The sequence below is a fragment of the Balaenoptera musculus genome, chromosome 6, assembly GCF_009873245.2.
Source record: "Balaenoptera musculus isolate JJ_BM4_2016_0621 chromosome 6, mBalMus1.pri.v3, whole genome shotgun sequence".
NCBI classification, from domain to species: Eukaryota; Metazoa; Chordata; class Mammalia; order Artiodactyla; family Balaenopteridae; genus Balaenoptera; species Balaenoptera musculus.
The window spans coordinates 88,457,568-88,469,857 of record NC_045790.1 but is presented as its reverse complement, the minus strand read 5'-3'; the positions used below and the strand labels follow the sequence as shown (position 1 = coordinate 88,469,857).

General features: G+C 42.6%; 1 protein-coding gene across 6 annotated transcripts in view; it reads left to right on the top strand.

The window, feature by feature from the left end:
* The window catches only part of ABCA1 (ATP binding cassette subfamily A member 1), a 176,655-nt gene that overhangs the window by 60,177 nt on the left and 104,188 nt on the right, over positions 1-12,290 (top strand). For 5 of the 6 annotated variants that reach the window (XM_036855459.1, XM_036855458.1, XM_036855455.1 and 2 more), the window contains exons 2-3: positions 1,094-1,257; positions 11,618-11,711. In XM_036855459.1, the coding sequence (XP_036711354.1) occupies positions 1,192-1,257; positions 11,618-11,711 (160 nt within the window). In that variant the 5' untranslated portion in view covers positions 1,094-1,191. Of the gene's footprint in view, positions 1-1,093; positions 1,258-11,617; positions 11,712-12,290 lie in introns of those variants that run through there. The other variant, XM_036855461.1, reaches the window with a different exon arrangement.

The window sequence follows — 12,290 nt, the reverse complement described above, 5'->3', positions numbered from 1 at the left end:
AAGCTGGTTTCTGATTTCTGCTAAGGGTTCATGACTGTGAAGTGGAATCAGGGCGTAGCTTTGACCTGTGTATCCCTCCCTGCTTCCAGTTTTCATTTTTCACCCTTTTTCCCAACTTTAATTTTAGTATGACTACCTGGGATTATTCCAGTATTAAATGAATACCATTGTTGAGGGGGCAGCAGGGACACACAGAAGGTTGTATCCCCTGTTTATGAGAACCCCCGCCCCCAGCATGGCAAAACAGTCCTCCAAGGAGGCACCTGTGACACCTGACAAGGAGTAGGCGGGCCTTGTGTGCAGGTGCAGGTGTAGCAAGACCAAAAATGTGCATATGTCCGGACAATGAGAGCTTGTCAGTTTCACAGGTGATGCTCTCCGTCTGCCTTAGCTGCCTTGTTTTTCTCAATGGGATATTGTTTCCTTTCCACACACACACAGCACTGGGGTTGTCCTCATCACCTGGGAGCCAGGTGTCCTTGGCATTTCCTTGGTGTTTACTCACACCATCTAAGATACCATCACATCTAAGACACGCTGTGACTTTCCAGATTAGGAAACTGCTTTATCGATGGTGCCATTTATCACCAGAAGGACTCAACTTTGGAGCCAGATGAAAACGTAGCTTGCAGCAAATTTCAGGGACTAGCATAAGTCACTCCAGGTTCAAGGCAAAATTTATAAATGCTACTGACATTTTCTGAGAGGGGAGGCATTTTCTTAGCGAAGGGAGGCAGGTCTCTAGGATTCCAATATGCCCTTTGCAATCTCAGGGTTTTGGCCACCTAAGGTTGCTCACGTAGGTCTGCCTTCATAAGTGCATTTTTCATTCCCAAATGATCACACCAGTGGAGCTCAATTGATTGGGATAATAATGACTCACTCCCAGGCTACTGCCAGAAAACCTCCAGAATCCCTGTTTACCAGAGACCCCAAGGCTAGAAGTTGGGGACTCATGACTTAATGGAGAAGTAGTCATGAGGCAGAGCTGGGTTTGAGGGCTCAGGTGAGAGGGCTGGTGCAACAGCCCTCACTGGCGTATAGCTTTGCAGCAAAAACTGACGGCGCTCTCCCCTCTTGCTTTATCTTTCAGTTAATGACCAGCCACAGCGTCCCCCCTGTGAGCTCCGGCCACTTCCTCCACGGGCTCCCGAGCCACACGCAGGCTGCTGTGGTGTCGGCTGAGGTAACATGGCTTATTGGCCTCAGCTGAGGTTGCTGCTGTGGAAGAACCTCACTTTCAGAAGAAGACAAACAGTAAGCCTGGGTTTCTCTGGGGGTTCTCCCATGCTTTTCTTCCTGATTTTGAGTTGGGAGGGGAGGAGGGGGGAAAGGGAGTCTTCTTGGTTTTCTCAAAATGATTGAATGAATCTGGCCCCGGTGGACACGGGACTGTGTGTAGGGTCCTGATCGAGCCCCGTCACTTATCACAGGGGGCAGATTGGCAACCAGGCAGAAATGATAGCTTTGGTTTGTGCTAGTACCCAGGCCTGAGTTCTGACCTCTGGAATCTCGCACAGAATTGCCCCTTTGCCATCTTCTGCTTAACTTTTGCTGCAGCCCTGGGGGCCACCTGGCTCTCCAAGAGCATCTAATGGTTTCTGGGCAGTGGAAATGAAGTGAGTTCGTGGCCCAGCTCTTAGAGATCAGAGGCTGGATCTGTTAGTGTCAGCGTGGACTCTTTCCTGTCAGCTTTGACTGCAAGCCTGGAGGAATATAAAACTGAGATTTGTTTTATTTCTGTGGAGTGTTCTAAGCCATTCACTTCTGGATGGGACAATGACCCTTTCAGTAATCCCGAGAAGGCCATCTTTAACTCACAGGTGAATGGTATTTTTCCATGAGAAGATAAAGGCTATAAGGCCCAGTGATCTCTCTGAAGCTCCGACATCAGCTCTTGGCTTCTCCCTCTCTGAACACTCCTAGAGATCCCGTCCAGTCTCCTGGGTTTAGCCTCACCTCTCTGTAGTAGGCTTCTAAATGTCTGTTTCCTGCCCTGCCTTTTTTCCTGAATTCTAAACCTACATCCCCATTTGGCTGTCCTCATGAAGCTTAACACGTCTGCAACCGAAATGCTCATCTTTCTTAGACTCAAAGAGCTATAAGGGATCTTGGATATAACTTAATTCAGTGTTTCTGAAACTAGACTAATGCTTGGCCGGCCCTTCTTCAAAAGAACAAAAATGTCAAGGTCCTCCTCTATTCACTAAATTTATTCTTTTATTATAATGTTACTTAAATATGAACATATATGAAACTAGATATAAACCCCTTATTCTTACAGGCCATATGACCCATACAAACTTACAAATTAAATGCAAACAAAATTGCAAAACCAGTACTGTTAATGTAGTAAGGCAGCTGACACTGTTTAGCTGAAGCCATATTATAGGTAACAATGTGACTATGGTAGTGAATGCTTATTCGTTTGAGTTTGGACAGTCTATATTACTATGTGCTAATGATTCAATTTTCCAATCGTTTTTTCCGGTGACCTTCATTTGATATCATTTGGCTTTCATTTGGTCCAATCTCATCATTCACAAGTTGCATCTGCCTCTGTGCCTTTCTCATTGGTCTGCTACAATTATATTGGTACTAACACAATCACAAACACAAATATAAACTTAGGCTTGAAATCTTGTTCCAGAACTTGGTTATAAAGTAGGCATTCAGAAAAATCCAGATATGTTTATTCACATTTGCTTAGATGACCATTGAAATGAAAACACAAAATTTTAAAATCCTGACATAGAACTCATATATAATCCCTCATGGATATGTGTGTATATGTGTGACTCTAGAGTTGGTTCTCTAAACCACTATGTCAGATTGCTCTTCAGTGGTATTATTATTTTTTCTATCTTCAGTCTTGCAGTTTCTAACCCCTTCCTTGCCTTTGCCCCTGCCTCCCATGGCTCTGCGCAGGTCCTGGTGTTCCAAAGACCTATATGTTCACCTCCTAATCTCATTTCTTAGCTACTGTGTGGTCCAGGTCCCCTGCCTCTTCTCATCATGGTGGCAGCAGCCCACGTGATGGGCAACTGTCTCTGCTGTGCTGTGTCCATTAGCCGGTGAGTAGTGGAAAGAACTATATCATCTTAGTGATGCAAGGTCTCAAGGACAGTCCAACCCAAACCTGTCATTTTACAGATAAGAACACTGAGGCACAAAGCAGGGAAGGGATTTCCCCAAGGTCAACCAAGGAATCAGCAGCACAGGGTCCTAGAACAGGATTTGGGATTGGGCCATCCAGGCTGGGCCAGTCTCTACTAGTCTTGCTGCTTCTTGCTCAATATTGCTTATCAGTTTAAAAAGCATTACAAGTAGAGAGATAGGCGGGCTTAGTCAAAGGCAGTTTTTGGCCTTGTGGCAGAGTTCTTGTTGAAAGAGTAAGAAGGAGACAGCATCCTGACACAAAAGGGCTTTTCTAGGTGTTACACCTACTGCCTGCTAGCTTGTCCTCCCTTCCTGATTTCTACAGGAAATGTATTTTGCCAAACCGGAAACAAAGGGTGGTTTATTTCAGGTTGCACATGCTTAGGTTGTCAGAGCTGGAAAGATCTGACCTGCTTCTTGTACAGCTGATGGGATTGGGGTTTGGGGTAGGGGACAGGGGTCCAGAGTGGATGGGTCATGGAAGTAGCACCAGAACCAATTTCCTGGTGGCCCTACAGGCACAGGCCCTTTTTTAGCAGGCTTTGCCTTATCTGCATGAAAGATTTAATGCCCATGGATCTCAAGTGCTGGCTGTAGCTACTTCCCAATCCACCTGGCTTGGATCTATAGATATATTGTTTTATAGACAATGGAACCTGTTTAGGGTTTTGGTACCACTTTGTTAGCTCACATAGTCAGAACGAGCTCTGCCCAGTAGGCAGGGGAAGAAGTTAGCAGCTCCAAATAGTTCTTGCCCACAGTGTATGGAAGACCATTGCTTGATTTCCTCCTTCGGAGATCCTGGATGTACACACTTGGCCCTAGAGCCTGGCACCGGGGATATGCTTAATAAGTATTTGCTGACCGGGAGTGGGGGGTAAATGCGTTAAATGGGCCATTAGTTTACAGTCCTAAGGAGGCTCCCCTGCTATAGGGGCCTTGTGTGCAGGCAGATGGGAAGAAAGATGTAAAAGCTGGGTGCTGAACAGTAAACCCCAAGCAACCTTCCTGAAAGGTGGCCATTTGCCCTTTCACTCTGTGTCCTTGTTTGCTAATGAATCCTGGGGACCTCTCTCTTGTGCTCCCATTATGCAGACTCATGGGGACCATCAGCCAGGGGTAGATTTCCGCTGTTCCTGTTGGGCAAAGAATACACTGAAATTGAGTTGCATAAGTTGGGTGCAAAGCTCAGTTTGGGTCCAAAGTAACGGTTAACTTGTGTGGGTGGCAGTCACTGAGCACAAACAGGGCTTGGGACAGGAAGGGCGAGGGGCTTCAGAGTTCTCCGGATCCTCATCTGGTTTTAGGCTGAGCCAGAGGCCAAGGTCCCCATGCAACAGATGGGACAGAGTACGGCCATATGGCCTCTCTTTTTTCTCTTTGCCATTGATTTTCTCATTTAGATCTGTCTAGCTGTGTCTGGGAAAATAGATAATTCTAATTTCTGCATATATCAATATTAGAGTATCAATATTTGGGGATTGTTTAATGACAAGGAATAAGCTATCAAATAAATAAAAATTAAGACTCCTCATTTAAGAGCCACTAGAGAATTTTATAGCATAGACGCAAAATTTCTGCACCTCCACCCGGCTTCCAATTTCACCTGATACATTTCTTTCCTGTCCTTAGTCCTGGCCTGGCATTGCTGGTTCAAATCCAGATAAGAATTCTAATTATTATCTAATTCTCATTCAGTTCTAATTCCAGCTTGGCCACTATATGTCTCAATGGCTCAGGGAAACTCATTTTTCCTGAGTTTTAGTTTCCACTTCTTTGGAATGAGGAAAGTTAGAACAAATAGCCATTTGTTGTTTCCTTTGGATAGATATTTGTTGAACATCTACTGCACGTAAGATAGTGTGCTGGGTATACAGGCAGGATCCCTGCCCTCATAGAGCTTACAGTTCAGTGAGGGAAGCAGATATGAAGCACATTATCACATAAGTAGAAATCTCATAACAAACTGTGATAAGTGCTATGAAGGAAAAAAACCAAACTGTCCTACTATGTTAGGTACTACCAGGCTGTGGATAGGGAGTTAATTTAGAATAGAAGGTCATGACATTTAAGCTGAGAGCCTTGAAGTTCGAGCAGCAGTTAGCCAGGGGAAGATCGGGAGCTCAGCCGTCAGGCCACTGGATTCCGGGCAGAGAGACAGAGGGTGTGAAGGCCACGGGCCTAACGCATGTTCTGGAGTCAAAGAACAGGAAAGCCAGTGGCACTGAAGGGAGACTGGCTGGGGGTGAGTTGGGAGTCAGCAGGGGCAGATCATGCAGCCATGGAGCTGAGCAAGGGCAGCTGAATTTTATTTTATGTGCAGAAGGAGTCTCTGAGGTAGATAGGTCATGATGACGAGGGTCAGATGACGTGGTCCTTGGCACTGAGGGGACTTGAAGGACGATAGCCCAAGGAGACAATTATAATCATTACATACATACATACATACCATTTTGTGCTCTGTTTTCCTCTTTCATTTAACATCGTTTGGCATATATGCTGCCGTGTTTCCAAATAATTTACATATTTATAATAATGATTCTTGATGTGTAGGCTGTGTTTTGTACTTTTGAAAGTACTTTTGTATCCGTTATCTTCTTGATTTTCACAGCAATTCTGAGAGGTATGCATTACAATTTCTGTTCCACAGGTGAAGAAAGTGCTTATAAGTTAGTAAATTAGTAAGAGGAGGGGCTGGATCTTTTGGGCCAAATCTGCCATGGGATAATGCCACTGACATTCCTGGTAGCATTACAGTAATCCATCAATGCAGTTTTCATTTTGTAAGTTCATACCCTATTGCCAACATTCAGATGTTTCCCGTGTTTGCTGTTATACATAAACTACTATGAAGACTTTATACATATAGCCTTTTCTTATTTTTATATTATTTCCTTAGGCCAAAATCTCAGAAGTACGATTCCTAGGTCCAAGGAAATGGCCCTTGACATATACGATCAGATGTCCTTCCGAAGGATCAAACCAATTTAAAAATCCACCATCACCGCATGAGGCTTTACAGTTCTGGGAGGGCAGGCGTGGTTTTCAGATTTCTTTTTCCCTCAAGCATTTCTCTGATTTGATCTTTAAGATTTCACTTTAATTTGTCCAGACTTAATTGAGGTATATATCGATAAGTATTTTTCATCGTGATGCTGATATAACCTAGAGTGTGCTATTGCTTTGATGAACATCCTGTTAACTGGGAAAATTCATTGTCTCACATTTTACTTTTTTAACCTCTCAGAATAGTCTTCCATATTTTCATCTGTTTCTTTTCCCCATTGAATCGTATTACCTTATCAAATTCTAAAAGTAGCCTAGCACTATTTTAATGTCCCAGGGACACTGGGTAATGTCTAGAGACATTGTTTGTCGGTTACAGCCCTGGCCAGGGGTGGTTGGTACTGTTGGTTCTGGCGGGTGGGGACCAGGGATGGGGGAAACATTCTTACATTCACAGGAGGGCTCCTTACAACGCTTATCTGGCCGCAAATGTCAATAGTGCTGTTGAGAGAAACCCTGCTCTAGAAACGCTCGTTCATATTATCCCCATGTTGTTGCTGAGGAATAACGAGGTGGAAAGTCCCCAGAGCAGCTCAGTGTAGCAATTTACTGAAACATCAGAATTTTTGTTTTAATACCCAACCTAAAAGAAGGCTTCTGAGTTTCTAACTTTGGTAAGAAGCATCTTTTGAACACGGTGTTCCTCTCCATCTCCTCTGCCTCGTGGTGGGGGCAGATGTGGAGGGAGGTGGGTAGCTATCATCAGACTAAGATTTAGAAGAGTTTTCTAGTTTTCTATAGGAGTGTGTAGCAGTAAAGCATCAGTCTTATTTCCAAGCTATTTCCAGTCTTATTTCCAAGCTATTGGGTTGGCCAAAAAATTCGTTTGGGTTTTCCATCTGGTATGGAAAACCCAAACGAATTTTTTGGCCAACCCAAATATTTTTGAGGGCCTATTCTAAAGGAAAAGTGCTAAAGTGCTTAGAGATGGGGGAGAAATCTGATTTTGACAATGAGTGGAGCCAGAATGGCATTCCTGGCAGAAGTCGAATTGGGTTTCTAGAGGGAGGCTATTAGGAAAAGAAGTACCTAGAACAGCCCCCTGAGTTTGGAAGGCAAATTCTATGTTCAATGACAGAAATAATTTTAGAGGTTCAGAGTAAAAGTGCACGGAGAGAATTGTGTGTCACGAGTTCTCTGGTTTGAGTGCTGGCTCTTGGAGACGGTCTCTTCATTCATTCATACATGTTAGTATCTCAGCTCAGCACGGCTTATAAAGATCAAGATCTAGATACTCTGGTAATGGGGCAGGGGGTAAGGAGGCTGGGGTGCATAGTGGCTAAGAACACACCCTTGAGTTGGACTGGCTTTGAATTCTGGCTCTGCCATTTACCAGGCTTGTATCTTTGGGCAATTTATTTACCCTTTCAGCCTCAGTTCCCTCATCTGTGAACTGGGTATTATAATAGTGCTAATGGGGTTATTTGAAGATTAAATGAGTTCATCTATGTTAAGCACTTAGAACGCTGATACATGGTAAGACCTATTTAAGTATTAGCTGTCATTATTGTTGTCAGTCTTTTCCTTACCTCTTTCCCTAATCTGCTTACACCCACTGGCTTCAGCTGCTGAAAATGAGTTGCAAGATTTTCTTCGTGCTCTTTGCTATTAGTGCCAAGGGAAAGATCCATTCATTTTTTTTTTTTTCAATCAATCAACATATTTTGAGCATCTGCTCCCCTACTGGATCCTAGATGTGGGGCTACAGAGATGTCCAGGAACATAAACTTTGATTCACTGGGTCAGATCAGTGCCCAGGAGGGCTGGTGAGTGCCAGACTCCTCTTAAGTGGAGTCTTGTAAGTCTTGGCCATCTTGTAAGGTATACATCTCAAACATGGCTCTGTGAGAGGCAGGATGATGGGTGCAAAAGCACGTCGGGGTCAGTAGATCTGGGTTCAAACTCTGGTGCACTCTCTTACCAGGCTATGGCTCATAACCTGCCCCAATCTTACTTTCTTCACTATCTAGTGATACCAGCTACCTCCCAAAGTTCTTGTGAAAATTAAATATTAGAGATGAGGTATATAAATCCCTGGTACACAGTAGGTGCTCAGGATTGGCCGTAACTATCATAAACCTATAGGCCATGAGCTCATTTTACCTCTGTGGAACCTGTTGGTATTTTTTAACTGTGCCACCTAGAGAGGGGTCATTTCCTACCTGGGCCACACGAGTTGGGCAAAACTAGCTGCTAATCTCAACCCTGCCACTGACTTTCTCTGTGACTTACCCTTCCTTGAGCTTTAGCCTTGCCACATATAAAATACAGACAATAATGGTTCCTACATCTCAGGGTTGTTTGCAGGCTTAAATGAAATAATCCATGTATAATGTGCCTGCTACACACTTGACTCTAAAAAAGTAAATGGTAGCTATTATTTATCGCAAAAGTATACATAGTAGCTTCAGAGCTTCAAGGCTGATGACTATCTTACTCATACTCTTCATTTAATTTTGGTTTTGTTGCTTTTTTTTTTTTAACTTCATTATTCTTTTCTGAATGTATTCACAGTTAAACCGTTTTTTGGTAGTTTTACTCCCATCTGTTAATATTTGTGAGTGATTTTATTTAGCTGTAAGCTTGGAATGCATACAATTTTGTGTTCCACTTTTTTCACTTAATATTATATGGTTAATAGTGTCTGTGTTTCATAAACCTTGTTGTAGTGACTGCATAATGTATTGTTGAGTAGATGTGCCATATTTAATCATTTCTCTATTGCTGTGCAATTAAGTTGTTTCCAATACTTTGCAATTATAGTGTTTGAAAGAATGAGTAACTTAGTGTATATAGCTTTTAGATATTTTAAACTTAGTTCTGTGGGATGAATTTCTAGGAATACTGTTTGGTCAAGGGGAATAAACATATCTTTTGAATACATATGGCCAAGTTGCTTTCCCAAAGGGCTCAACTGACTTACATTTCCATCTTTATTATTTTGTAAACTTCAGTTCATTCTCTCACTCAACACACATTTTTCAAGCCCTTATCATGCGGCAGGCTCAGTGAGAAGAAAGGGACACTAGAGGAGGAGCCCCTGCTATGCCCAGTGCTGGTAGAGGCTCAGGGTACTTGGGGAGCCCAAGGAGGGACTTGCAGCTCAGCTGGTAGAGGAGGCTGAATGTCATTTGAAAGCTTGGAGATTTCACTGTGTGTTACCTCTTTGGGATTATTGACAGAAATATTTAGCAAGACCAGCCCCATCTTTGGTCTTGGAGACCCCAATGACAGCATGCTTTCTTCCAAAGAAGGACCCATTTGTCTTTTTTTTTTCCTGGTGTGCTATCTAGAGCAAACTATTCTTCATAGTTATATGGTGACAGTGGGGTTTTTTTTTTTTTTGTTCTACTAGAGAAGTAATACATGCTCATTATGGAAAATTTAGAAAACACAGGAAGGTGTTTAAAAAAATCACTCATGTTCTTATCATCCTAGGACATCCACTGTCCTCATCCATGTATTTCCTTTTAAAAAGAAGATTTAAAAAAGAGTTTAATGTGGAACCATATCAAAGGTCTTTGGAATGTGAAATCCAATGACAAATAATAAAAGCTAAAACCAATCTGAAGCAGAAAGGTTAAATTAATTATGATCTATTCACAGCGTGGAGTATCAAGTGGCCATTAAAATCCATATTTTAAGAGAGTATTTTATGTCATGGAAAACACTCCCAGTATGATGTTCAATGAAAAAGCAAAATACAAAATTATATATGCTGTATAATCTTAATTTTGTAGAGAAAAATCATTATTTATGTATGAATAGGAAAAAAAGACAAAAAAATATTAATGGAGAACCATTGGTAGCTTAATTTACTAGGGATTATCTCCAGGAAGTAGAATTAATGGTGATTTATATTTATTTTTTTCTACTTTTCTGTATTTTTTTTTTTTAATTTCAAAATTTCCACAATAAAAATATATGGACTTGGGGATCAAAAAAAATTCTGTTTAAATAAAAGGAGGGATTTCATATCAGTGTTCTCTTGGCTCTGAAGCCACAGTTGTAGTTACTCTCAACCACAAGGGCCCGTGACTATTCTGGGCTCTTTGGTGTTCATCCTAATTAGAACATCTGAGTCCAGAACTGAAAGGAATGAAAGAGGTGAGGCTTCAGGCCGTGGAACTAGTTGTCCGAACACCACAGGTTTAGTTAGATTATGTCTCATGATTTCCATCCTGTCCCTGTGCTTATTTATCCCCTGGTAGCTCACTGAGGCAGGTTTTTCCTTTAGAGAAACCCCATTGCTTTAACTGGTGGATCACAGTTACATATGTTTAATGATCTTCTAACCCACTGGAGAAGGTGATGACCAGATCTCGATGGATGGGGAAGGACTTTGCACTCTTCCCAGATCTTTGCAGTCCTGGGGGCACTCAGGTCACTATGGAACTGCATGTGAATTTCCATTGTCCTTTGGAGCCCTATTCTCAGCCCTGCAGGGGGCAGCTTTGTGTGTTCCTTTAGAGCCAAGGTGGTATGTGTTTAGCACAGCAGGTTGCCCTGGCCCTCTTCTTTTAACAAATGGTCATAACATACCTGACACTATGCTAAGGCTGGAGATGCAAAGATGACGTGATCCAGTGCTTGCCTTCAGGGTACTCATATTGTAGTGAGGAAACCAGTGATAAAAACATGATTTCAGGGGCTCAGGGAAACTGTTATGGGAGGAGGATGCATGGGTTACTCTGGGAGTACAGCAGAAGGGCTTCCAGCTCAGCCTGAGATTTTAGTAAAGGAAATTGTGCCTGGTTGAATCTTGAAGGATGAGTGGAAGTGAGCCAGATGAAGCAGGATGGGAAGCATCTTCCCTTCTGTAGGGAAAACACAGAGGTATGGAATAGTAAGTTATAAGGTGAGAACTGCAAACAATTCAGTATTATCAAAGCTTAGAGAGTGGTAAGAGACGCTGGAGAAGTTGATCAATTGTTTATTTATTTATTTATTTATTTTTATGGCTGCATTGGGTCTTTGTTGCTGTGCGCGGGCTTTCTCTAGTTGTGGCGAGCGGGGGCAGCTGTTCATTGCAGTGCGCGGGCTTCTCATTGCGGTGGCTTCTCTTGTTGTGGAGCACAGGCTCTAGGTGTGCGGGCTTCAGTAGTTGTGGCACGTGGGCTTCAGTAGTTGTGGCTCATGGGCTCTAGAGCACAGGCTCAGTAGTTGTGGTGCATGGGCTTAGTTGCTCTGTGGCATGTGGGATCTCCCCGGAACAGGGCTCGAACCCATGCCCCCTGCATTGGCAGGTGGATTCTTAACCACTGTGCCACCAGGGAAGCCCTGATCGATTGTTTAATTAACTTTTTTGTGGATTTCCCAAAGCTCAATAGCATTAGGCATCTACGTTTTTCTGTTGGTTTAATTCACAGTGCTCTGTCTTATTTCCCATCAGTGTCAGCTGCTGCTGGAAGTGGCCTGGCCTCTATTTATCTTCCTGATCCTGATCTCCGTGCGGCTGAGCTACCCACCCTATGAACAACATGAATGTGAGTATATGAGCATCCCGCCTGAGACTTACTGCTGGCAAGCGAAATCCAGGCAATGGGCATGGGCTAAATGTGACCTCTCCCAAGATGCTATCTTTAGGAAACAGTGCAAATGGTTCGGAACAGAAAAGCTAGGCTTTCAATTGTTTGATAAGGCATGAGCTCAGGAAACCATTTTCAGTCCTAGTAGATGGTGATAATAGTAATTATAATAATAGCCAACATCTGTTTCATGCATTTTCAATCATGAAAGTAAAATAACCTTACTGATAGCTCAGAAAGGGGTAATTAAAAAAGCCCCCTAAGGCAATACCTTAATACCACTATCATCTGGTCCCTGCCGGGCTTTTTCATATGCATTATGTCTTTACCACACAGTTGCAAATCATGGAACATATAATTTTAAGCAGCATTTGTGGAGAACATCTCGGATTGACTAATATTATTTCATTTGATTCTCATAACAACCTTGTATAATGGACTTTATAATTGCTATCATTTGCTTTAATTTCTTTTTTTTTTTTTATAAATTACTCCTTTGAGCTGCATGGCAATGACTTTATTTATTTTTTTAATTTT